Genomic DNA, 27,999 nt, shown 5'->3' with positions numbered 1-27,999 from the left:
TCCCCCTGAGCAGTGCGGACAGCCACATCTTGGCTGCGTGGCTTTTGAGTAGAGGTTGGTTCTGGGTTCAGAAGATAAGGATGATCAGAAAGTTTTATGGCCAACATCCTGCATCAAATATGAATTTTTGGTGCAAAAATACCTCAAAAAGCATGAGAAAAATAGGGTTTTTTTCTAAATTATAAATAAAATGCGTCGTCAGCACGCATAGTCTACACATAAATATAGATTGCAAGAACTATAGAGATGACAAAATTTATATGGTGAGTGATGTTTACTCTAGAAGATCATCTTTGCTCTAGAAGATGTTTAGATCTCACTAAAGATATTTTCTTGAAGATCTTAATCTTGTATTTGTTGCTATCAACAAATGCTTAGTTGCTAATTTACCATTATACTTGCTAGCATCATATGTTTATGAAGAACTCTGTAATAATGAGAGGGACTCAAGCAGTGAGGTTTAGTACTCTCTAAAGCTGTTTTATACTAGATGAATGTTTCTCTGCCATTTAATCTGCTTTAATTTGTGGTGGAACAATTTAATAATTGAGAAAGCATCAGCATAATAAATAGGATAATTATACTCTAGCTTTGCTTATGTGTCTTGGGGTACTTACATGATAGTTAAAGGCAAATGATAAAAGTACAGGGATTTAATGTAAATTTCTATGAATTCTTTGTCGCTTGGGACCAAATTTGTCAGTTAGGATACATTTAGGTGCCAGGTAAACATTCAAAAGGGCCTAGGTAGACAAGGTCCTAGTTATGGGGAAGTTTACTAATTTGTTCTCAGTACTTACACAAAGCCACATGGGTTGACGTTCGTTGGTAAGGCAAACAGTAAAAATGGAAAAGAAATCTGTAGAAGGAGAACATGACTGCTAAAAATGTTTGAGGTTTGAGTTTTTCTTCTGTGCATCTTGGAAGAACCCAGAGAAAATATACATATGGACTTACCTGTTTTGCTCTTCTTTCAATAATTCTGATTTTTCCCCTTGGCTTAGGCTCTATGACTGAATCTTCTTAAACAGATTATATCCATTTTGATTTGTTCAGATGTCCTACTTGCTCTTGTAGCACCAAGCTTTCCAAGTTCATTCACAGACCTGCATATATGTTACTCTTACCCACAGAAGCTGATGCAGAAGAGATGAAAAATTTTATCAATATCTCTTCTCCAATTCAGCTGAATTCTAATAATTCCAGTCAGAGTATGTTTTCTTCCTAAGTTTTGTGCAGGAGGGTATTTTTGCTTGTGGATAGGAGCTTGTGGGAAAAAAAATGAAAAATCTGAATGCTGAATTTCATTTCTGGGATTAAGAGTAATCCTGATCTAAAAATAACAACTGGCTTTGGATTCATAGAACAATGTAATTTAAACAACCTCTTTAGGAACCAAAGTATCATTACTACCAAAATATTTACATCATCATCATCAGGACATACTAATATTTACAAAATATAGGCAGAAAAGTATTTCATTTCTAAGTGTGAAAATTGGAATGCATTTCATGTAGTCCTGGTACAGTAATGAAAAGAATGGTGTTAGCTACTCTCATTACTTCAAGGAAAAGATCAGCTATATAAATGGAAAAACAGATCACTGGCAAAGTGAGTTTGGCCTTGGCAGGCCTGTATTTTTAATCATTTATAACTAGGTCATCAAGTCTGATAGACAGTTTTTCAGTGTCAAACAAATATGACAATTCAAATGTTCTTTTGTGAGAGAAGGGAAAAAAATTACTTGTGTTTGAGTTACCACCTCTGTTTTGTAGGTGCATATATGAATTTTTACGCATAGCTTTAGAGAACTGTGATGCAGCACCAAAAGCATCTTTTGAAATTCAGCTTCAGCACTCTGATAGGTACTTTTGAATAAATGGCAAAATGGGACAATGAAAACATTAAAGCAAAGTCCAGCCTAGATTTCTTCATACTTCATTAACTTGTGGTAGATCTGGTTATGATTTAATTCTCTGAGCTGGTCATCCAACCTGTAACTATACCTCATTAATTTTCTATAATTGCATAACTTGCCTAGGTCTATATATAGTTCACTGTTTTTTCAAGAAGTGCTCATTTGGGGCAAAGGTTTCAATGACTGTAAAGGAGTAGGAAAGTTGTGCAGACAGATCCTGCCTTGTCCCAGGTACCTGCTTACCCTGGCAGGCTGCTGGCAGGTTGTGCTGCTCATGTTGGTGCTTGGTTTGCTCAAGGTTAGGGATCTATGATGTGAAGCTTGGAGGGCAAGAAGTGTTGGAAGGCAGGGTTGTGAAGAAAAAAGCCAGAACCATGTGCTTTGGGACACCCCATTGCATGGTAGATGGAGAAGTGGGACATTTCTCGACCAGAGTAAAGGCAGATCATAAGTGGGTCCTAGGTGACCAGGCACTAGTCTGAGGCTTTAGCAGAGCAGAAGAGCATCTTTCATCTACAGCTTCAGATTTAACCAATTTCTGTTGGAAAAAAAATGAGAAGAATTTTCCCAAAGACTGCAACCTTGGACACTCATCATGAATGTAGCTTGTTAATGGAGTATGGCTGGAGTAAACACAGAGGAATTCAGATTTAATCCAAATTACAGGACTAAAGCAAAATCTATCCTTTGCCTTTGTGAAATCATTTAGACACATGTGAAAGCCCACTGAGGAAAAGGGTGTAAATATCAGTGGGCATGTTCTGGCTCCTCGAGTCACATCCTTTGCAGATGCTTTGGCTGGTGGTCTGGCTGCATCTTCCTGACCCTCAAGTAGCTTGTGCCCAAGAAATGGCATTGTAGGATGCCTCGCCTCAGGGACTGCAGGGAAGCTTGCAGCCACTCGTGCTCTACTGCCATTTCTATTCCTTCTTCCTGATCATGCCAAATGGAGTCTTGCTGCCAGACTCAGCCCCTAGCTTCAGTAGGGCTTCTTTTTTCTGCTCTGCTGCAAAGTAATACTTGGCTCTTTGGCTGCCTGTCTTCCTGCACAGTGGGTTCTGTGGAGGATTCATTCTTTAGCTGAATTTATATAAACCCTCTTTGTTGTTTGAATTCAGCATGCAGTACTTGTTCTGTTCTTGTCACCTTTAGAAAATGATGTTTTTCCCCTGCAATTCCTCTGTTGATGTGAATGATGTTATCCCTGGGAGGCTCTGCTTTATAGCTGGCCAAGAACAAATAATTAGCAGTGGGCACAAGTACATTTCACTTCAGGCCTTGGATTGTTGCTGTTAGCCAAGTCTGTTGCTTTGTTCCTAAAGCAATGATGCCACCTCATTGCAGGAGTTTTTCTGGGATAAATTTGGGTGTTACACAACAGTTCCTCTGAAAAAAGCCTATAGCAAAATTCTTTAATCCATATTACAATTAAAAATAACTCCTGAAGGAGTTATTTTTAATTGTAATATGGATTAAAGGAGAGGCACAGCTCTTGAATGTGTTCATCTTTTCTGATGCTTTTTCAAAAAATGTCATTGATTTTTCTTTTTCCCTTACAGGTTGTTGATAATGTTAATTGTGTCACTGTGAGGAACGTCAAATCATGGAGAGTTTGGCAGGTGGCACATCTATGCTCAGCACTAACACCGTTGTCCCTGCTCTGGAGGGAGAGCAAGACAGGAACTTGGAGAGGGAAGGAGCAGAGCAGGAAATGTGCAGGTGTGACTGCAAACATGTGGAGAGCAATGCTGCCATCAGCACCCTCAGGGATGGAGCTGGGATGGACACACTGCAAGAACAAATGGGTAAGACCTCAAACAATACATCCTGGTGCCTCTGCTCCTGACTTCTTGTGCTTGAATTATTGTGCTTTTTAAATGGTGCACAAGCTGAGAACTCTCATGAGTTTTTCACAGAATCACAGAACCCAGATGGGCTTCTTTTGGAATACAAAAAGCAGCTATGTTTCCTCCATAGAAATGCTGCATAGATTCAATCTACAGTGAAATTCACTTGGGGCAAGCAAATGGATTATCTTTTAGTAAGATAAGAGGAGATGAAAATTATCAGAACCCAAGAGCCAGGGTACTGACATATAAGTTCTTTTTCTAACACTTTTTGTTATATCTGTAAGATTCAGAAGCCAAGTTTCTATTTTAATGTTTTTTAGTTCCTTTTTCATCAGAGGTGTATTACTGACTTTGTGCAAAAGAAAATCTACTTTGTGGGGTAAGATCATACAAGTCAGAGGGACCTTTTGGGTAGAGGAGTGGAGGGACATAGGAAGGTGGCAATTAACAGGCTCAGTTTACAGTAGGCTCAAGAGTGTTCTTAATGTGAAAACACTTCCAAAAATCATGGACAAAAACCTGCTTAATTTAAAAGTATATGTCCTGTGACTTGTACAATATCTTTCTGTTCACAACTGCAACATTTCTGACATCAAAGACCAGGTACAAGCACCCCAGGGCAGTATAAAGGTTCTTTTTAGCTTTCCAAGAAGTATGCAAGACATTCCACCCAGCAGGAGTTAATATTAAGTTTTTTAACCGAATTATAGTGCTTTAAAAACTTTAGGCATCACAGAAACACAGTTTGAATAGCTCTTACCCTTTCACTTACATTTAACAGCAAACTATTATTTGAAATTAAACTGATGAGTAATTCAAATGCTTGCTGATATCCATTTCTGTGACTTTTAGAAAAAGGCAAAGGCTGTTAATGTCTTTAACTACCTTACGAGAAAAGTTAGTTTTTAATATCAAAATAATAGTGATAATAGTTCACATATCAAAAGCATATGCTAATTTATTGTTCTTGTCAACTATTAAATGATTATAAAAATAATAACATGTTGTCAAAGTTTTGACACCTTCTGTTTGTAATTGTGACTAAACCCAGAAAAAGCAGAACTACAGGTAAGTCTGGTCCCAGAAGATCTGGGGGACTTAAATTTAGAACATTTCCTAAACACACTCAGCTGGCTCTGTGGTGAGCTTGTTATCGAATTTCTAGTTAAAAGCAAACATCATATAGTCCATATTAAGAAAATAAACCCCAACCCCAAAGTTTCTGTCAAACACTCAACCAAGACCCTATAAAACTAAAGTGATTGGGGATTTCAATTTCTAGTTTGAGTATCTGATAGTAATAGGCCTTAAAGACCATGGTTTTTAGTGCTTCCTTTCTTTGTGAGATGGGAAAACTCTTTTTATGTATCCTTATTTATTTGCATGACTTTGTTCATGTAACATTCATAGATGCACTTGAGGGAAGATGCAAAAAGACTTTGAAATTACCATGCCCTGCTATATTACAGGGTTTATTTTAAAAGCAGAGCTTCATAGGGTAATGTCTTGGGATACATGAAAATTGCCTCAGAAATGTTCTAGAAAAAACAGAAGATCTATTTCTCTTTTATTCCTAGAAATATGAAGACTTGAGAGAATGGAAATGGTTGTTTTATCAACACAAAAACATGTAATTCCCCAAAGGAGAGAAAGAAATATGGATTAAAAAAAAGGCAGATTACTCTTAATACAAAGCCTACCTTATTTGTGGTATTTTCCTGAAACTTCAAATCACTTGATTTTACAGTATCCCCTCACAAGTATTACATACACGTATAACAGATGAAGAGTTGTTTTTCTCCATGTTTTAATTGGTACAAGGCATAGCAATTTATTCCACTGAAGCATCAGTGGGAGCCATTTTTAATATAGGTTTAAGGGAAGAGAAAATTAGGTCTGACCCTTGCTCTCTTCCAAATGAGAATTGCTTCCTGAGAACCTTTCTTTCTACCAATTCCCCATCTTGAAGTTTCACATCAAAATGATGCAATAAAGATTTAAGTTCCCCCTCCAGTCCAGGAGGAAAGAAATATTCTGCAGATAATTTTTGTGGGGTTTGGGAATTATATAGCAGGAAGGGGAGAAAATAGTTATTCTGTCTTGGAAATTATCTGATGCGTCAAATGCTTTGAAAGCATGGGGTATTTTGTTGGGGGTTTTTTTCAGAGTATTATGTGTACTTAGAAAATGCACATAACCATTCCTTTCATTTATCATAATAGAGTGTTCTCAAAGTGAAAAATGCATGAATGTCAGTTCAAGGACCCTTCCCAGTCAGGCAGAGAATTTTCCAACTGGTAAGGCATTTTTCTCCCATCCTATCTTTATAATATAATGATTTTCTCACTGCTTACTTTTTATTTTTGAGATAACTCAACTATGTCAATATTTGCAGTCAGCAGTCTTGTAAGTTTAATAATGTATTTCATGGCAGCTGTGAAGTGACCAACTTATGCATAAGATTTGTTGAGGATTTCTCACAAAAAGACAGAGCAACTGCTATAAAAACCAGAAATAATTTATGTACTATATTATACTGGTTACAAAAAAATATAAAGAGAAGCAAATAAAAAAGTTCATAGCTTATTTTACATATGCCTTTCAATCCTTCAAATGTCTTATCTTTTTAAGTTTGTGGCCTTTCCAAGTATCTTTTTTTTATTGTTTTAATGCTATATTTTCAGTGAAGTGTCAATTGAGTGCAGTTTTTCAGTAAGTGGGTTCAGTAGGCTTCACCTCTGGAGGGCTCATGGCAGGCACTGTGAATTGAGGGTCTTGGCACATTTCCCTTCTTGTGCCATCAAAGCCAGCACTGAGTTGTTCCCTGCTCTCTGGCCTGATCTGACAAATCACTTCAGGGGCAGGCAGTCTTCCCCAGGCATATGGTTATTTCTACTCAAATTATTTGTGCTTTATGTACCTGCTCGTCTTGCTGTGTACAGAATTTGGGTCTCACAGACTGCTTCTCACAGAAGCAGACTGGAGATTATAATGGGGTTTTAGATCATATTTCATCTCTGAGGCATTATTATAGGGGTTTTTTGACATAACTAGCTGTATTTCTGTTGTTTTAATGTAAGAATTGTTTCATTAACTTTCTATAAAAGTTAGATTGTGTCTACTATTATATATATATTCTACTTCAGAACCAATTTGGTTAAGTAAAATGAATGTGTATATTTTTAAGTCAGTCTTCTCTTGTGCCAGTATGTTTTATATTTTTATGTTTTCAGGTAAAATGAAATGTCTTTAGCAATCAACACTTTAGCAGCGATATGAACAACATTCAGAGACTCTGTTTTGTGTTCTTTCTACTAAAAATTGACTATATGACCACAGCTTAAAGGGAGAGGACTTGTAATTCAGTAACACAGGTTTATATTTCTGAGACGCACTTCTTGACCTTAAAGTAATGAGTAATTTATGCAAGTCATGGTAAAACTGGAGACATGCATAGGAAGCCCTGTGAAAACAGAGCAAGATACAGCATATTAGACTAGAATGTGAAACTCAGTGGAGGTGGAATATTTTAGTATGCACAACAGTCCCATATTGCTGGGAGTGTGACCTATTTACATACTTTACAGTTGGAATTCTTCCTGACTGGGTATTATTGGCTTATATGTGCCCATCTGTGTGTCTGAAAATTTATGGTTTACTGCTATTGAGCTAAATTAACAAATTAATTTTGAATAAAAGCAGCTTTATCAAAGATCCTCTTTATGTGAGAGAAGCTGGCTGGAGCTGTAGTAAAAGCTTCTCATAAACAGATACCAAGAGCTTGGGAATAGGTATCTAGCTGCTTTCAGATGTGCTGGGAAAAATATCTAAGTGAGCTTTTGGTTGGACCATTTAACTTGGTTGGTACTGTTCAACCAGCTTAGTTGAGAAACAGCTTTTACAATATTTGATTTATAAAAGCCTTCTGAAGCAGAGGGGGTGACATATCAGATGCTGTGAATTTAAAATTAGCATGAAGGGTTGTAACCTGCTCAAGTATTTGTTGTTGTTCAAGTGGTTTTTTTTTGGTGATGGCAGTATCTGTTTGCTTTGATTTCTGATATGCATGGAATATTTGGAAATCTGAGCATGTTTCCAATGCCTAGAGCTGTCTAAATTGACAAATTACCAATCTACTTGCTTATACCTTTTTTTTTTTTTTTTCCTTCTCCATCCATAAATATCAGTTGCCTCTCAAAATTGTTTCATGCTAGGCTCCTATGTCTACAGGATAACAAAAATGTAAAAGAAACATGCAATAGATCAGTGTACTGTGTGCCTGTCTCTGAAGCTGAAAAAATGTCTTAATGTGTATTCTAAGGTTTTGAGGCTTTTTCTGGTTCTCCAAAGCCAATTCACAAAGCTTGTAGTACTGAAAATGGATATCCTCCTGCAGATATCTCCTTGAAGTTAACAATGGTCAAAAGAGAGAGTGGGTGTCCTGATCCCAGGCTCCAAAGACAGCTCAGAGGGCACCTCCGTCTTCTGGAAAATGACAGCAAGGAGGTGATGACTGTCTTCAGTGTAAGTCAATTGCTTGGAAATTGTTTGATTTATTCAGATACCCCCCCCCCCCCCCCCTCCATGCCACTGAAATAATCTGCAAGGTATTTGGGTCCTATTTCCATCTACATGCTGGGTGTTTGAATTTGAGTACCAGTTTCCCATGGCCCAGAAACATTTAGGGGCTTTAGAAATATTGAATTATTGAAAAAGACTGGAACATCAAATTGATATAAAATAAATAAACTCACCATAATAAGTAATTGAATGAGTTTATTTTTAAAATTTTCTGCTTTCATTTCCATCAAGGGAAATAATGGGGCTTTGATTTATTTTAATTTGCCCTTGGATTGACTCATCACTTTAGCTTCTAGACACCTGGAGTTATTTTGCATGCTAATTTCCTGGGAAGCTCACTGCTAAGCCAAAAAGGAAGTCTGAAAGAGAATAGCCTAAGCATTGGACTTCCTAGGGCTAAATGGTCATGACTTTAAATAGCATATGATTGTTGGCTAAATTTTATTACTCTTAAATTTTTTTTGTACATGGGAAACGTGTCCTCTACAACCAGGGAGGTTTACTTTCAATATAGGTTTGTCTCCTCCTTTGTCTTGAAAAAAAAAAAGATACCATTTAACCCCTGGTGTGTCTTTTTTTTTTGTCTGTGCCACAGGTTCCAGCCTCCTCCACTAGCAAACCAAACTAATGAAATCTTAATTAGTTATGCGTTTTGACTAATACAGGCACATGTTTCTACACCATTTTCTTTTCATGTGTTGTGACCACCCTAGAACGAGGCTGCTGACCTTGTGGCTGTGCAAGCAGTCTGTACTTCTGCTTCTCTGCTCTGGGCTGTGCTTAGAGGGAGAGGGAGGAAGGGAGATGGGATTGGGAGGCAAAGGAAAAGAGCAAACAAATGGACTAGATTAGAAACAGACTGGAAAAGGCTTTGAAGGAAATAAGACTGATAATGTGAAGTTTCGTTAGAATGTTGTGTTGATATTCAGCAGTGCATGAAGCCCCTGAGGCTGACATACTTTGGCATGTGTTGGCAATTTATTAATAGATTTCAGGCTCTCATTAATATGTAATCTGGTGTAGAAAGGTGCATGTAGAAGATCAAAGCAGTGATGAGACACGCCTGATGAAGAATTCTAGGTTGAACTTTTATATTTTAATGTGTTCACATTGTGTGAATTAAAAATATGGATGTTCTACAGAATTAATCCAGAGATTTTTAAAATTGTGCTGTAACAGTCATAAAATCAGTGAATCAGCTCCATCTTACTCAGATTATAGAAAAGGTTTGAGGGACAATTTCCTCTCTGCCACCTTGAGTTAGAATCAATTTCTTGATTAGTCCTTCAATTTTTTTGAAGTGTATTTCAATTTTAACATGATGGAAGCAAGGGTACAGTAGCATCATATCTGTTAGCTTTAAGTTTGATTTATTGTCTGAGATAGTGATTCAGATACTTGTCTCATAAATTACATAGTTCTCTGTATTTCCCTGAAAGGCAATAGCCAGCATCACTGGGGAGCCCTGCTTTTAAGCTACAAACTGGAGTGCAACCAGACTCTATATTACCCCTCTCTGTCTAGAATCCATCAGAATGTGGTTTTCTTTCACCTATTTGAAGGTTTATGTAGTTGTTCCTATTCCAGCATTTCTGGAATAACTTAAAATTCATCATCACCACTTCAAATAATCTTTGCTTATCTTTGTAAAAAGTGTAATTTAATGCTATTCTAGCAATGTGGACCAGTACAAATGGGGATAAAAATATCTTATTGCATCTTTAAAAAAAGAAAAATTATACTTTAGTGTATTTTGTTTTAACCAAAAAATGGTAAACTTGGAAATTAATATTAATAAATAAAAACTTTATAAAGACTGACTATATGAGGAAGCAGGTTCAAAGTTGCATCAAAGGAGCTGCATTTTTGTGTGTGTACAGAGCTCTGAGAGTTTTAGTAGAAACTAAAAATTTACACTGATCAAGGGAGAAATTTCAAGTGAAAAAAACCTCCAAATCAGCTCCTTTCCACTATTTAATATTAATGCCCACACGTCTGGCGAAGGCAGTTCCCATGCTGTAAACCACTCTGTGTGGAGGATATTCTTAGAAAGAACTACTATATGCTTGCCTATATAGACATATTTGACTATATGGTTATGCATGTGACTATACACAGACATTTCTGAACTAGACAAACCTTCAGTCCCACCCTGATATATAATAAACCTTCAGTCCCACCCTGATATATATATATATATATATAATAAAGTGTAGTCTTTATTTCCTCTTTAAATTAACCTCACTGAAACTGTTGGTACAATTGCTAAGCAAGAGTTAGATTAAAATTTGACTGCCTGTATGTTGTATATGTATGTTAAAGAACAGATAACTCTTACGGATAAAATTCTGGATTCTTATTTTTTGAATCTTAAGTATAATCTAGTGAGAAATTGTGCTTAAATCTGGTGTAATTGTAATTAAAGTATTTGTTTCGATTTTTAGGAGCTTTCTGCCAGACTCCTGTCTATTCACAGTGATCAAGATTTAATAGTGGTGACATTTAAGACTTTTGAAGAAATATGGAAGTTTCTAACCTACCACTCCCTGGGTAAAGTTGTTTCACTATACAATAGTTCAGCATGTTAATTTGTGTTCAATTGCACACAATTTTGTGATTTATACATTGTGCATTAAGTAATAATAGAGTAGTCTCTAACTCTCTGAAAGTTTGTATTTTTGTGTAGTACTCTAAAATGGCAAACAAAACATATTGGGTTTTCTTTTTCCTAGGTTTTATAAATCATTGCATGGAGAATTTATTCCTAGACCAGTCTTTCTGGCTACATTCCCAAGAGGAAGAAGATACAGGCATTGAAGTCTGTATAAACAAAAAATCATTAAATTTGATGTACAGAAGTCTGCTAGTACAGGAAGGTAAGAAAGACTGTACATGCTAAGGCTAGGTTCAGGGAAGAATCTTTATTTAAAATCTCCAAATCAGACATTAAGACCTATTCAAGTACTTAATGGAGGTGAAGTTTAAATTTACTCACTCCAAATGCACATTGTAAAGAGAAAAGAAAGGAGCAAACACAGATTAGGTTCAGTGAGATCATGAAGGGATTGAAGAAATTCATGTGCAGCTGGTGCATAAATGGATACAAAAGGATTAGGGAGTGATGTACATTCCAACTTGCTCTGAAGGATGTGCAGGAGAAGGATTATAAACAGTTACCAGTGCTTCCCCTAAATAGCATCACCTGCTGGTACTGCCAGAGACAGGATGTCAGGATAGGTGGTGATCTATTTCTGCAATAGGAATGTGCAGAATTGTAGCAGAGGGCTCTGTGCTTCATTAAGACATCATCTCTACTTTTTTCCCCCTACGGAAAGACACACTAGACAGAAATGTATGAATATCTGACAATCAGCAAGAAAATTCTTGACAAAGATCAGATTTTCAATTTCTAAATTATTATTACTGATGCTCTTGAAGCCAGTTTTAGGGCTTATATGACACTAAAATATTACATAAAATGACATCTGCTCAACTGCTTTTATTTTAGGATCTTTTTTTGTTTTATATCCTGATAATACGATAAGAAAGATGATGGTTACAGACAAAGAAACAACTTCTTTTGAGACTGGGGCTTTTACTGAAGATGTGACAGCTGGATCTGTGGATAGCAACATGCCCACGTGGTCTAATGCTTCCCTGGAGCCTTTGGAGCCTTTCCATCAGTAGGTACCTGACTCTACCTACCTATTCCATACACATCTAATTCACATCTGCATGTCTGCCTAGGGAGGCCTCTACCTGGGGCAGGGAAAAATAGCAAGACTTTCTCAGTTTGGTTTGTTTTCCTGAAGTAGCAGTACTTTTACTACTAATATTAATGAAACCAAAAATTTGTCTGAAGTGTATGGGCAGTGCTGGAATTGAAAGCTAATTGTGGGAGGGACACATTTCAGTTTTCATATGTATTTTAAATATGACTGTCACAACATTAAGTGAAGTGTTCCATACACTAACTTCAATTTCTTTTTCTGCTTTCAGGTGGTTTCTTAAAGGGTATTCTAATCCCATTGATTTTTCATATAAAAATGAATCTAAATCAATCAAAAAAGTTGGTAAGAAACTTCATTCAGACATCAACATTAGAATAACCCCGAATTTACTCTATGCTTCTGCTAGAACAGACTCTAAAAAGTTCAATAACTTTTTGTCCATTTTATTAGAGTGGGCACACAGCTTTCAAAATTAGTTTGCAGTAAAATTAGTGAGACTATATATTTGTCTAAGATTAAACTCCAAAGAGTCAAACTCTAAAGTCTCGTCTTTCTCCTTTTTCCTCCTAAATGCTACACAAGGTAGTACAGAGTGACTGAGTTGAGGATGCCTCAGAAAATACACCAATGTAATTGTGGATCTTTGATATGTGTGCTGCTTTTTTTCATACTGCCAGAGAAATAAAACTTATACAGATGGTGTGAGGTTAAAGAGCAAATATGGCTTATTGTCTTCCATTATTTCAGTTTTAATACTGTACTGAGTGGTATAGACCCACATTTATCCCATAAGAATTTTTTTTATTGGTTCAAAATTGGTTCAAGTGCTTCATTCTGGCCCAAGTTCAGAGCCCTTTATAAGAGGGAAAGTAAGGACTTAAAACATTTCTTTTGCTCCATTATGAATTATGTTAGAATTGTGAGACTATTTTAGGCTTTGCTTTCTAATGGGAAATGAGGATTTTTATGCTATTTACAGATCTAATTATCAAAGCAATGAGGTTTGGATGCTTTAAGTCTTGTCACAGCAGATATTCAACTCATAGGTTCCAGGAATGTCTTTTGTTAAATATATGCTGCTGAGTTGCTGTTCTATTAAGTGTATTTCTATTGTTAAATGACTTTATCTGCAAATATTTATCTCCTTATTACACAGCAATGGGATCCTGTCTAGCTGTGATGAATTATGAAAGTATTGTGTCAGAAGAACTGAGTTTCCAGGAAGGGGACAAAATTGAGATCCTTGGCTACTTCATTGAATGCATGGAGTGGTTTCTTGGAAGACATGTGTTTACTGACCAAATAGGTTTTGTAAAGACAGGTCATGTTAAACTGGACTTACCAAGAAATAAGTGAGTAATATATATTTACCTCTCATAAACAAAAATAACCTAGTTTCCTACTCTCAGTTTTGAAATGCTGAACATGAAATTCAGGGTGTGGTTCTGTTTATTTTGGTCTCTTTTTTTTTTTTGGTGGTTGGTTTTTTTGGGTTGGTTTTGGAGTCTTTGTGTTGTTGCTTGTATGTGAATTGTCATAGCATGTATCAGTCAAAACTACAAAGGAATTGGAATATCAAGTCTACTTAAATATTGCAAAATATTATCAGTCTGAATCTGAGTTCCTTCCTGGGAAAAGAGGTTGCTGTACTTATATAGGTTCAGTTTCTACTCTTTGGCTCACAAGATCCAAGCAGCTTTACCCTCACAAAGTATTCTCTTGCTGGTCTCTCAAGATCTATGTTAAAGCATCCAAGTTCTGTTTTTTTTCCCAGTGCTCTTAGTTATATGCCTTAACTTGCTTCTAATGGGACCTTTGCAAACAGTTGCTAATAATGCAGACTGGTGTCTAAAAAGGGTGTATTTCATCATGCATTGGCACCATGTAAATAGGCTGCTCTTATTAATATGCCTGAACTGTTTGCATGCTGAAACAAGGAGTTCTTAAATGCTGCTTGCAGGTCCATTTCATATGTAACTTAAAGCTTATATTACAAAATCAATACCATAAAGTCCTTCAAGACTCATGCCACTCTCATAAAATGCTATCCAATGACATTGACACAAAGCTTAGTCTGATATGGCAGAAACTGTTAGTTGTTAGCATAGTTACTATCACTTTATATGCATATTTTATACATTGACAGAAACTAATTTTGAGCACAGCACAACCAATAATGTAAAGATTGTATTAGTTTCTCTAACAAGTTCATATGTGACTGATGCAGAGAGCCCCTTAAGCCAAATCTGCTTTCAGGCACCTTCAAAGTCACTCCTTTCTTTGCTAGACCGCAAGATCTGGATTTTCTCGAAGCTGAAGAGCTATCCTTTTTTTCAAAAGAAAAAAATTTGGAAGAAGTAGTACATTTGTTGAAACAAACCTCCATCACAGATGTTTGCTCTGTGTACAGAATGGGTAAGTATGAGTTTTACTTTTTACTGCACAAGGTACATTGTGTAGTTCACAAGGTGTAGTTCCTGTACCCCAGTTATAAAATTATTTCTTCAATGATATCCCAGCATTTACACCTATTTTGAAATATCCTCATTATCAATTGGATCTTTGATATGGCATGCAAAAATCCTTTATATCATCTTTGCTATTTTTCTGCTGTTTCAAGGCTTTTTCCAGCAAAGGATTTGTAAATATTTTGTATTTTTTTTTCTTTTCCCTGAATGAATTTAAACAACAGGCTTTTAAAAACTCTCTTATTGTGCTGCACAGATCTCCAAGCTTTTACTTGACTGAATTATAAATTATAATTTCACATGACTGCATTGTATAAAGCAGTATGTTCACCCAAACACTGCTGGCTTTTTGTCTTGGGAAAGGTAGCACAGCCTAATAATTATTGACAGCTCATGCAAACACACACCTCTTCATGCTTGATTTAATTTTCAAAGATATAGAAAAGTAGCAAAATCATAGTCATGGTAACATAATCTCTGATACAGCTGTTATTTCTCTGTGCTGTGCATAGGCAATTGGGGTAACTGGGGTTTCACCTTTATATACTTACTGCAAGGCAGGGTGATGTAATGATGCCTAGAGAAGGCCAACCTAGAGCAGAGACTGGATGGAGCTAAGGAATAAAGTACACGTCTATTAGGAGGCCTCTGTAGTTTCACCTTGGGCAGCACAAGAGCCCAGCCAGGGTTACACCCCAGGTGAACTCAAAATAGTCACAAAATGGGTGACCAGTCACCGGTTCTCACACTTTTATAAGTTTTGGTCCATTAGCATATTGGAGTTAATTGTCCAATTAAAGCTCCAGCCCATGAAGTCCCATCCTTCTTGTTTTCTCTCTTCACTCCACCATTGTTTATGCTCTTGGGCCTGAGATCTGGATGGGTTGTCCTTGGCCCCCAGCTAGAGAAGGAATTGTTTTGTCTCACTACTCTCTGAAGAGAGGTTACTATCCCCTAATATGAAGCCCAGACCCACACACTAAAGCAGTACAGAATCTGAAAAATAGAAAAGCTAAAACCTGAGGCATCAGTAATAGTCTTGCTGAACTGAGGAGAGGCAGTGGTTTCTTATTCCACCACAGGCTGTTGGTGATGCATTTGCTTGCCCAATACCTCAGGAAGTTTTATCTCCATTAATGCCATCCTGAGAGACAGAAGTGTAGGCTCCAGGCTGAAAGGAGCTGCAGTGTAGGTTGGAGTCAGGCATGTTGGTTTAATTCTGCAAATCAGCAGGGTGTGTGTGTGTGAGTGTGAACAATAACTAGGGTGTGTCAGACCTGCCCTGGCAATGTGCAAAATGCCTGCACATCTCCCTCCTGTGCCCTAATGAAAAGCCTGGGAACCAAGGCTCAAACTTCTAAGGTACTAAAGCATGTCATGGGCTTAATGGACATACTGCTATTTTGCTGCTGCACATTTTTCTCTACATCTCCTCCCTAATATTTGTAAGTACAACCTTCTTTTGCATCTTCCCAAGCTCATAGTATCATCTTTGCCACTTTTCTCTTAAACAGCTCAATTGATTCTCATAACTCATCCAGAGCAATGATTTTCAATATTCACTTGATATATTGTTTTGTGATCTGATTAAATGGATTTTCAATTCTTCCATCTACATCAATTTACTGAGAAGTATTTACTTATGAGCACTTCCCTGATTAAATATTTAGAGTATTAAGTTACAACCACTGTAAACATCTGTGGCTTTCATCCACCAGTCAGAAAAGCATTTATAAAAAGGACTTCCAGAAGTAAACAGTCAGTGAGAGGTCATTCTCAAAGGCTAGTAAAGTAGCTTTCCACCAGCTTAAATAGAGCTTAAATAGGTCTGTGAGCCTCTGCTTTTGTATTTATCCTTCCTACCCTCAGTACCACTTCTATTGCATCAAATGTATGAAAGACAGTGAAAATATTCCTGAAATGCATCATGACAACTTGAATTCTTTGAGAAATATCTGCTACTCAAAATAGTAATTCTTAAATGCTCTACAGATGTGCTATGTTTAAATGTACAGCTAGATCTATAGTTATAATGTCTATAGAATCAAGCTACATTTTCTAAAATAAGAATGATGTTTTTTCACCCACCTGTTATTCCAATGGCTACAAAAGTCCGACATTCATCTACTAAACCCTAAATGACTTCCCCTCCCACCTCTATCTCCATTCCCCTGGGAGTCACACTAAAAGTATTGAGGGCTCCTTGCTACCTCATTTAATGAGCAGGTTGTGGAGCATGGTCATATCTTTGCTGCCCACTTGTATTTTAATGCAGCAGAAATGCCACCCCCCTGCAGGACAGGTTGGCTTCGATTCTGACTGTGATGTGCTCCCCACCTTCCTGAGCAGAGGTAACTACTTGATGATAGCCATGCACAAGCAGTGAATTGTGTCAGCAGGAGGGTAAGCTGCTGTTAGCTTTGGGTCAGAATATTTATTTTCTTCTAAATTTCCAGGATCCATCAAATTCTTCTGACTTAAAGAATTATCAACTAAATATAGCCTTATTTTAGGAGATTTGAAATTGAAAAATGACCAAGATACTATAGCTAAGATGATTTTTTTTTTTCTTTCTTACAGATGAATTAGAAGAACCTGAATTTCAGAAAGCTCATGAATGTGGTAATACTTCATACACATACAATTTTTACAGAAAATTAATGAGACTTCTGATATTTTTGATGTCTTTGCCAGCTATTCTCCTTCTAGTGTCTCTTCACATGTTAATTTCTTTGTCTCATTGTTTGCTTTCTGAGATTTTGCTTTAACCCCTTCTTACTAGGTTTTCTGTAAGACATTGTGGGTTTTCAGTGATAGCAAATGTCTTTCTTTGGGCTTGCTATCCAGCTGTAAATTCTACGACTGACTTCCACTGGTGTGACACATTCACCATCTCCCAGCCCCTCCACGTTGTTTATCAAGGCAAAATACTGCTTATGGGGCACCTGGCAACTGCTGAGTTTGAATGCCAGCAGATTTTTTTCTTTTTTAGAAAACTTTGACCCAGAAATAGATTTCCCAAAGGAGATATTTAGTTGAGAATGCAGAATTATTTCCCTTTAGCATTTTGTTGCTAAGCTGTCACTATCATTATTCATATTGTAAAACATTTTCCTAAACAACAATTTTTATATTTGTGATTCTGCTGCAGTGTCAGAAATGAGATTCTAAGAGAATTGAGCTCTAAATCTGTGACTTCAACAAGCTCCTGTTGATCTGCAGCTGTAAATTTAAGAACTGACTATGACTGTATACTCCATCCCTAATCCCTGCCCTATTAACTGGCCTGGAAAACAGTGGGAGGATTAAGAATTGATGGCATATCTGCCTTTATTATATTTGTAGGTATTCAATGATGTTGTCACTAGGACAATTTAGATCAATGGCCAAATCAGTTGCCACGAATTGGTAATTTTGTGAAAGATAATCTGTGCCAGCAGAGAATCAGGGCTGATATTTGATAGATAGAAGAAATCCTATTACACAAAACATGGGCCAGGACAGGGCAGGAGAACAGAACCTTTACAGGCACCCCCAAGCACAGTGAGACTTGACCAGCTCAAACAGCACAATCCTACTCCCTGCCCTGGCTGCCCTGCCTGAGCATGCTGTCAGGACACAGGCATACCCTTACTCTACATGTATGGTTTCCCATTTCTCTCACACCTTAAGTCCAACTATGCCCTGACCCTAGGCCCCTTATCCAGCCTCCACTTCAGACCTTGGATCTTCCTAGATTTCCTTCTGCTTACCAGCTAGTCTGAATTGTATTTCTTGGGCAGAACAGAGAATATACACAGACTGTATTTTTGAGTATACACAGACAAAAGGCAGTTTGAATTAAGGCTGAGTTGGATAAGTGTTGGATCAGGCCCAGGGCCTTGCTAGACAAGTGTACTGATCACTAACCTGCTTACATGTGGCACATTGTGTTTATTCCCACTTCTCCAGTCTCCCACACTTCTCCATCCTCCTTGCTATTTTTTACACCTTTGGCTTTTCTCTAGACATTCTGTTAAGAAATCATGGTATGTTTACATAATGTTTTTGTAACAGCATCTTCACTGACAAATGTTTTAGTTTGTCTATCAAAGGCCTTTGTGTGCATGCATACAAGAAGAAGTGATCTGTAATTTATTTTTAAATTTCAGAAATTGCACGCTCACCTTCCAGCCCAGGATCCACTAACAAGAATGGCAAGATAGAAGAATTGCTGAAGAACTTCAAGAATTTGGAGGCCACTCAAACTGAAGAGCCAGCTGCTGAAGGGAAGGAATCTGCAGGCTCTACAAAGACTGAAATATTTCCTCTACCTGAAGGGCCTTGCTTCCACATATGTCAAGAAAATTCTCAAGCATATGACATATTTGAGCCATTGTTACTCTTCTTAAATAGGAAAGAGTATGAGAGCAACTTCAAAAGCCTGTATAATTCCTCTTATTCATTTACAAATAGCATGTTTTATGGATTTTCAGAAGAAGAAGAACTGGTTAATTTTTTAAGATTAGCAAGGGAAGCAGCAAAGAAAGCAGGTCTGTCCTGGGCACTAGCTAGGCTATGCTTTCTCTTAGGCAGGCTCAGCGTCAAAAAGCTGAAGTTTTCCCAAGCTCGTGTGTATTTTGAGGAAGCGATGAGAGCAGTAGCTGGAGAGTTTAGTGATTTGTACTTTGTGATTGCTCTTTATACAAATCTAGCAGTCATCTACTTGACCCAGAAGAACAAAGAGAAGTGTACTCATATTTTTGACAAGGCTGCAGCTCTTCTCATGGGAATTCCCAACTACATTTGCAGTGCTGACCTGGAATCAGATATACTGAAGTATGCTCTGAAGAGGACAATTTTGAGCCAGAATAAATATGCAGAGGCAAGGGCATGCTTTCTGCTGGCAAAACATTACAGTGCACGCAAACAACACCAAGAGGCACTGCCATTCTTGGAAAGATTTCAGCTGTTGCTCAATGACCTGGGTTTACAAAACAGTTTATCCAACCACTGTTACTTCAAACTGGCAGAGTCCTACCATGAAAATTGTTTGCCACACATTGTACTAAGTTGCATAAAGGTAACCTCTCCCCAGAGCTCCAGTACCTTAATGGATTCCCTGAAAAGGATTGATTTAGTCATCAAAAGTGCTCCCAGACTATATGGCCTGAGAAAACTCAGACAAATATTTCCATCTCAAATTGCACCTTACCTCATACAAGCACTTTCTTCTGTCTTTACCAATGAGGAGGAAGGACTGTGCAGCACTATCTATCTCAGCTTAGCAAAGCTGTACAGCTACCACAAACAGTATGGAAAAGCCATTGCTTACATGATGAAAGCACTGGACTCTGCTTCTGCTAGGCCGGAGGAAACTATCAACTATTTGGTTTCACTTGCTTGGCTATACATTCTTTACAAGCAGTATGAAGTGGCTTTAGCCATTTTAAATGCTGTTGTAGGCTCTGCATGGAGCAGTCCTCAGCAGCTTGGCATTGCTTACAACATGCTTGCCATTGCTTTGAAAAGGACAAACCACACAAAAGGAGCTGCTGAGAGCTACTACAAAGCACTGCGTCTTTCGGAAGAGACTGAGGTGACCCATAACCAAGCCATAGCCCTGGCCAACTTTGGGGCACTCTGCCTGCATGCAGCAGCCAGCAAGCTGGCAGAACGTTATTTTATAAGGGCAGTTAAGCTATTCTCCAAGCTTCCAATTATGGACTGTGGTCAAGATTTTATCCAAGTCCTCCTTCAGCTGGGACGTTATTATGTTGGTGGAACCGAAAGAGAGAAAGGAAGGTTTTACTATGAATGGGCTTTTTTAGTTGCAATGGAGACAAGTCATCTGGAGAGTAAGTATGTCTCTTAGAAGTCACAAAATGTACTCTGGTTGGGAATGTTAGATATACATATGTGTTATATCTGTATTTAGAAGATAAATATATTACTTTGTTATTTTTCCTGCCATAATTGAGTCAGCTAATGCAGGTAAGGTGACTCTATTGCTATTTTATTTTGGAAACAAAGGTTGAAGTAACCTCTAGCATTTGTGAACTTTGGGGGTGAATTAAATGGCAGTGGGATGATTCTAGAAATCATTAGATTCCTATATCTTTCATGATCTGTGCTGTAATTTGTGAAACAGTGGAAATGAATAATTTTAAAATTAATTCACTTTCATTTTAAAACAGAGATTCATTTTTGTTTTTCCAATCTATTCTCCTAGGTCAGCTGCAAGCAATTAAACTGCTGTGTCATTTCTACAGTACAGTTGCTCCCAATGAGACTCAGTGTGTCATCTACAATGAATATCAACTATCTTTAGCCAGAAAGATGTCCAACAAAGTTCTGGAGGGACAAATTTTAGAAACTATTAGTCAGCTCTATCTGTCTTTAGGAACAGAAAGGTAAGACATGCTGAATGACATTTCTTGCATTCTGATTTTAACTTTTTCATCCTGCAAAGGATCTCAATTTTTCTGCAAAAGCTGAATATGACTGATTGTTTTTTTCCCCCTCTCTCTGCTTTGGTGTAATACACTTTATCAGAATTCAAAAGTCCAGTGCTAATGGAGAATTTTCTTGTTTCTTTTTAAGTAACTGTAATCTCTCAAGGGAGACAAGATGTTCTGAAAGGATTAGCACTACTTCAGAAACCAAGTTATTTTTAAAATCTTTGTAAATACATTTTAAACCTATTATGTCATGCAGCTCTTGATGATTGCTATATCAGGTGATTTGTTTTCAAGGATTTTTGCAAGACTTTTTTTTAAGGCACCAAAGGACATATTCCAAACAGGTCAGGCATTAAATTGCCTCTATGTAAGTGTTCCTCTTCGAGGAAGGGCTTTTTTCAAAACTTACATAAGTACAAACCAAAGTGGAAACCTGCATAGTTTTGCTCTTCTGCAATTTCCATACTGCTTTTATTTTCCAAATACCAAATTTTTGCTCTGATCTATTGAATAACAAACTGCACAACTTAAATTATAGTAGCAAGTGCTGAGGAAACAGTTTTCTTTAATAATATTTAGAGTGTTTTTTAAGGCTGCTTTGTCTGATTTTTTTTTCTTGCTGTATTTCAAGGAGTTACTTTTGATTCAGATATTTTCAAGCTTGTCTCAGTAAGGATGCAAAAAAATTTCTCAGTCAGGGAAAGAGAACAGATACTTATTTTAGCTTTAAGTGCCTGTAGTCTGAGCATCTAACATGCTTAGTAGGTCACCCAATTTATTTTGCTTTGTTAGGGCTCTTTAATGGTATAATTGGTGACCATCCTTTGGAGACACTGAAGACAAAGGAGTTGGTTAAGATTTCAAGCTGCCTGGAATTTGCAGAAGGACTTCCCTAGCTGGAGAAGCCGCTGCTCTGTGTGCTTGTAGTAGATGAAATTTGTATATCCAGACTGGCTCCCAGATGTAGACTGTATAACCTTAGCATGCCACCAGATAACAGCACGACTCAATATGGGGTTAAACCACAGTACCCCAATATTCCTTGTGTTAGCTGCCCTGAGTAACGAGGAAACTCAGCTCTTACAACACCACAGCTGTGCAGCTCATGGTCCATTTTAATACGTTTGTGTCTTGTACTCAGAAGGAAATGCACTGGGTCAAGGTGATGGGAGTCTAGCACAAGATGGAGAAAGATTTAAGATTTCTGGGTTTTCTATGTCTGGTATAAAGCACCACAACATCAATAAATCTGGTAATTTGAGTGCTTCTAGAACAGATCATAACATGTCCTATTCTCCTCTGCCCTACCACTCTTTCCCAGTTTCTTGGTTTTTTTTCAACAATTGCTGATTAGTCTCAGTTACACTTAAGTCAGATGTATAGATTATTAAAAAAAAAAAAGATGTGATTTCTTTGACATTTTTGATAAAAATCCATTAATGATGGAGTTAAAGATGACCGAAGACTTTTCTACTTCTCACAAGTTTGAGGTAGAGCAAGGATACATATAACCCATCTTTAAATAATATAAGATATAATAGGAAAAATGTATGAATAACATAATATATATTCCGTTATATATATAACAATATAATAACAATCTAACAGGAAATGTAGATGGAACAAAAGAGGAAAAAAAAAGTGTTCTTTAGTTACTAGTGTTATATAGCTGAGAAATTATAATTGTGCCCTAAGTAGGGGAACAGAATGTCTTACAGCAACATTTCTTGCTATGAAGAAAACTATTTACAATTCTGAAGAACTTCTTGTGATTAGCACTTTTCCTTGTTTCAGGGCCTACAGGTCAGCTCTGGAATATACCAAAAGAAGCCTTGGAATATTTATAGATCTCCAGAAAAAAGAGAAGGAGGCATATGCTTGGCTCCGGGCAGGAAAGATCTATTATGTTCTGAGGCAGAATGAGCTTGTGGATCTTTATATTCAGGTACATTGTCCACACATACAGGCATGCATGTGGTATCAGTGTTGTGCATGTTCTGATTATTTAGTGCCACCATTCATGTAATGCTCAGCAGGAGAAGGGGAAAGTCTCAGCATTTTCCTCTGCTAATCCATTTTAATCTGTTGCTTGATTCTGGAAGGATTTTGGGCAGTGACATTTTAGTTCCTGTTAATTCAATGTGTTCCTTCCTGCAATTACATGACACAGGCATGCTACCTGCTGCTGGGTAACAGAGAATAATCACCTTAGCATGCTGGCTTGTGGGCCAGATTCCCAGGAAAACAGAGGAGCTTCTTTAGGAAGCATTCCACAGCATCTGAATTTTTCCTGCTGTGGCCATGCCTAGTATGACACAGGGCCAGCTGGAGCTGATGTTTTCTTTTCACGTGTGAGAGCAGAGGCATGTGTGCTGCACACCTCTGTGCTCAAGTAGAAAGAAGGACTTTTGAATGCAATTTGAAAACTAAAGAAGACAAAGCCAGAGCAGGATTCTTAACCTTGCCTTTTGTAAAAGGCACATTTTTCATTTTTATTTTCTCTGTCAATAACTGAGGATCCTGGTATTCTTGCTTTGCATGCTCTGTCATAAAATCCTTTTTGCTAACAAGATGTATTTATCTATGAGAACAGAGTAGTGGACTTGCATTTATTTAGAGAAATCAGCTTACAGGCCTTTAAATATGCTGTTAGCAATATCTAACTTGCAATTTGAATTTATTTCTATGATATGTTTGATCTAATTCAAATTTACTACATGACAGCTATCAAATACACTGCTGTTATTAGAATGTAATGCGCTGACAAAGATAGCAGGATACTATTGCCAGAAAATGTAACCAGGTTTTTGTTTCTTCTTTAGCACCTGCCATTGGCTTGTTCAAAGACAGGGTGCCAAAAAGGGGCATGTTCACATCAAATATAGCCTTTCTCATTACTATAGTAGGAGAGAAAATAAAAATATATTTTTAAAATTGCTAATACTTATGATTTTTTTAACCATGGAATAAACAAGATTTAATTTTTTTCTTTCCTTCCCCATTCTTTTTTTATTTTTCAGGTTGCTCAGGATGCTGCTCTTTGCACAGGAGATCCAAATTTAGGAATGGAATTGTTTGAAGCTGCTGGAGACATATTTTTCAATGGTACTTGGGAAAAGGAGAAAGCAGTGACTTTCTACAGGGTTTGTGCAGTTTTTCTGCTGCATTGATAGTTATGTACCTCCCACCATAGCAGGTATTCTATAAATGCTGAACCAAAAGATGAACCTCTCAGCAAACTCTTCCAGTGAGTACTTGTCATGGTGTTAGCAGATATCACCTGTTTCAAATCCACTTCTGGTTGCAAGAACTGTTCTAAGCAAAGAGCAAGATGAAACCAGAAATTACTTGATTTAATATAAATGAGAGCCGTCAGTGCACATCTTGGGGTTTAGCCATACCTAAGCTGATGTTGTGTGTTTCAGGACAGGGCTCTTCCACTTGCTGTTCAGACTGGCAACAAAACCACTGAACTCAGGTTATGCAATAAATTGGTGGAATTGCTGATGAATCTGAAGGCTTATGAAGAAAGTCTGGAATATGCAAGAGTAGCTCTCATCCTCAGTGTAAAATTAGGTAAGAACAATTTCCATTATAGCTGAGTATGAGTGATACCTCTAAAAATACAACAGAACTCTAAATTTAGTTTTCTTCCTTTGCATTCAGTAATTTCTTGCCAGGATTTCATAACACTATTATACTTACTATTTTTTACTTCTATTCAAGAATGAGCAATTTATTTCTTACTCTTCTAACTTGGGATCAAATGGAAAACCTTTAGTAGGCTACAGAATCAAACCTGGAATTTTATGTCCAAACTGAGTGTTCTTCTAAGAGCTAAGATACAATACTCATTAATAAAATAGTCCTAAGAGGCTTTTGAGAGTACTTTCAGATTTGCCCAAAGCTCTGAATGTGAACAACATAAGATGGAAAAATCAGAAATTATAGGTCTTGTTTCAAAATGACTGTTCAAGTTTGGTAGCTGTTCAACTGATTAAGAACCTTCTTAACCCTCTGTACAACCACAGACAGGCCATTTTGATAAGTCTGAAAATGATCTTTTTGTCATAAATTTTCATGTAAAATATATATTGGAATGGTCAAGGGAGTCTTTACTCCCATTAACGTTTTCTTTCATAATAATTCATTTGTATTCTTTGTAAGTATGCACAGTGTGTATATGTGTATATATATATTATAATAATTACATTCATCTTTAATGTATATATTTCTTAAAATCCCAGGCACTGTCAAATCCAATGGGAGAAAATTCAGAAATTTCATAGAATTTTTCTTGAAGGCCAGGTTTTGACTATACATCTCTTAAGCAAATATGTTGGGTTTTTTTTTTTCAATAACAGTTCAGCAAATTCAATATAGAATTTTTAAAAAGTAGCATAGATTTGAGTAGTCTGTCTCTTTGTTTATATCCTGACTTCTACATTATCTCATTAGGAAATCAGCTAAATGAAAGAATAGCTTACCATCGCCTGGCAGCCATCCATCACCATTTGGGTCACTGTGAACTGGCTGAACACTTCTATTTAAAGGCCTTGTCCCTCTGTTCCTCTCCCCTGGAGTTTGAGGAGGAAACACTCTATTATGTCAAAGTGTACTCAATCTTAGGAGATATTATATTCTATGACCTTAAGGTAAGAAATTTTAATAACTTGTGTAGCAAATTTTTATAATGAGTAATATTTCATAGAATCAGGTTTTGCCATTTTCTAGTTTTGTGTGTTTGGAATGTAAACAGTAAATTGGGAAAAACCTCAAAAGCTCAGAATCTATCTTATTTATTAGATACTTACAAACCTGAGTTCTGCAGTCCTCTTGCACTGGTTGTACTATCTTTGAGCCTCTTATTTCAGGACCCATTTGATGCAGCTGGCTATTACCACTTGGCACTCGCTGCTGCCATGGACCTGGGCAATAAAAAAGCTCAACTGAAGATTTACACCAGACTTGCTGTGATCTACCATAACTTCCTTGTGGATAGGGAAATGTCTCTCTTCTTCTACCAAAAGGCAAGAACCTTTGCAACAGAGCTGAATGTAAGGAGAATAAATTTAGCTCCTGATCGGTGTTACAAGAGTTCATAAGCATTTTTGGAAAATGCAGCTGAACTACTGCAGAAGTACCTAAGGAAATACTGCACTGGCTTTGTAGGAGGATGCAGGCTGCATTCAATGACTCATTATCTGTGTGCTGTAAGGTTGAGCTCCTCATCCCAGACTAAATTACCAGTTTATATGACAGTGAATTACATTTCATTGCCTTTAAGATACACAGTCTTGTATTTGTTAAGGATCGGTCTGTGAACTAAAACCAAAACCCAACAGTCTCTTTTTTTAAACTACAATTTTCTTCACTATATCTTTCTGCCTTGATGGATATTGGAAAATGATTAATGCATACATGCAATGAAAAATATTTAATAAAGTGTTACAGCAGAAAAACCACACAATATGAATTGTGGCTTCCTTTGCCTGACTTAATTTTATTACATTTTTTGACATCAAGTAAATGCATCTGTACAAGCATGTTAGATGGGCTTGAGAATTGGTTTGACCCAGTTCCCCAGACACCACTCCTCATTTTCTGTCAAATTAATCTACTGCAGTACTTATGGGAACTAGCTTTATCTTCTAATTCAAAAAAACTTACATACATATTGTACTAAGAACTAACTGGTTTGTAGAACTGAAGGCTCCCATAATATGAGTAGTAGTTTTGTGGATTTCAGTGGTCATGTGAAGGCCTTCCTCCCCTATTCGCAAAGACAATTTAAGTGCCCTTTTCAGAACTGTCACTATTGTCTGCAATGACTTATTACAGCTTTTCTTATTGTGTTACATAGAACTAAATATTTTTCAGAAAAATTTATTATTTTACTTTAGTTACAAAAGAAGTCAATTTTGAGATGATGCCTTTTTAATCTCTCAAGAACTCTACAGAAAATGCTGATTTGTTTTATATTTGACGGATACTACAAAGAAAGGAAGTATGAATGTTTTTGGAAGTTGCATGTACAGTCTCAGAAACCAGATGGGGCTGTTGGCTACATATTATGTTTGTTCATATTGTCAGGTCTGGGGAAAGGTAAACACACCTTCATTTGTTTTTTTTTCAGAACTCTATAGCTATGTACTCTATTGCCTTGGTTTTTTGCCTAACAATCTTTCTTTTTCTAAAATCTGTCATTCAGAGCATGCTCTGAATTCTTTCTATATATACATTCAGGAATTTGATTTTTGTTGTCTTTTTGACCTTTAGAATTCTTTGTCAGTTTTACTTATTTCCTACACAGAGAGAACATATATATATATATGTGTGTGTATATTATATATATATGTATGTATTATATGTATATTACATATCCATGTCTGTATATATAGATCTAGATATAATTGAGATACTCTCCAGGGAAAGGGGAAGTGCATCTTTTTCCTTGGTCTTTCCACGGTCTATATAATGGATAATTGCCACTATCATGATGACTGTGACCTTTTAATTACCTCGAAGCAGTGTGATGACAGAGCTAGTGACGGTAACTCACTATGGTCCTGCTCTTAGCTCAAGGTCCAGAAAGCAAAGTGGCATTTTAGATTAAACACTTTGTATTTGCTTTTTCTAGAAGGTTTTTTTACACAATAAGCATTTTGTTTGCTTGTTTTCTCTTCTGACACAGTAAATTTGAAAGTTTTAGTGTAATGGTGTCTTAGGAATGACTTGATGACAGATTCATGCTGGTGTCATACTGTCCCATTAAGCATGGGAAATTAATTATCCCACGTGCTCTTGACCTGAAAACTCAACAGAAGGTCCTGTGTGGAGGGATAGAATGTAAGAAAATAGTGCAGAAGGTAGTCTCCCACCTGAGGAGCTGAAGCTGTGCTAATCACCAAAGATCAGGAACAGACCTGCCCTTAATAGGCCACAGCTGTGTCCAATAAGAAGAAGATTGCTACAAAAGAGTGGGTTAGCTGGGTGAGAAGAGAGTGGAGT

The 27,999-nt window shown here is 37.0% G+C and overlaps 1 protein-coding gene across 2 annotated transcripts in view; it reads left to right on the top strand.

Annotated features, from left to right (window-relative positions):
- The window catches only part of SH3TC1 (SH3 domain and tetratricopeptide repeats 1), a 28,338-nt gene extending 1,886 nt beyond the window's left edge, over nt 1–26,452 (top strand). Inside the window, exons 2-18 of one of the 2 annotated variants that reach the window (XM_063157543.1) lie at nt 3,478–3,723; nt 5,991–6,065; nt 8,165–8,292; nt 10,794–10,899; nt 11,082–11,225; nt 11,858–12,032; nt 12,349–12,422; nt 13,237–13,432; nt 14,368–14,495; nt 17,129–17,170; nt 18,700–20,385; nt 20,760–20,940; nt 22,783–22,933; nt 24,009–24,131; nt 24,414–24,564; nt 25,447–25,643; nt 25,863–26,452. In XM_063157543.1, the coding sequence (XP_063013613.1) occupies nt 3,522–3,723; nt 5,991–6,065; nt 8,165–8,292; nt 10,794–10,899; nt 11,082–11,225; nt 11,858–12,032; nt 12,349–12,422; nt 13,237–13,432; nt 14,368–14,495; nt 17,129–17,170; nt 18,700–20,385; nt 20,760–20,940; nt 22,783–22,933; nt 24,009–24,131; nt 24,414–24,564; nt 25,447–25,643; nt 25,863–26,093 (3,990 nt within the window). In that variant the 5' untranslated portion in view covers nt 3,478–3,521 and the 3' untranslated portion in view covers nt 26,094–26,452. Of the gene's footprint in view, nt 1–3,477; nt 3,724–5,990; nt 6,066–8,164; nt 8,293–10,793; nt 10,900–11,081; nt 11,226–11,857; nt 12,033–12,348; nt 12,423–13,236; nt 13,433–14,367; nt 14,496–17,128; nt 17,171–18,699; nt 20,386–20,759; nt 20,941–22,782; nt 22,934–24,008; nt 24,132–24,413; nt 24,565–25,446; nt 25,644–25,862 lie in introns of those variants that run through there. The other variant, XR_010027852.1, reaches the window with a different exon arrangement.
- The last annotated feature ends 1,547 nt before the right edge of the window (nt 26,453–27,999 follow it).

The sequence above is a fragment of the Melospiza melodia genome, chromosome 5, assembly GCF_035770615.1.
Source record: "Melospiza melodia melodia isolate bMelMel2 chromosome 5, bMelMel2.pri, whole genome shotgun sequence".
NCBI lineage: Eukaryota > Metazoa > Chordata > Aves > Passeriformes > Passerellidae > Melospiza > Melospiza melodia.
The sequence above is the reverse complement of the archived record's forward strand: the minus strand, read 5'-3'. Positions and strand labels throughout refer to the sequence as shown.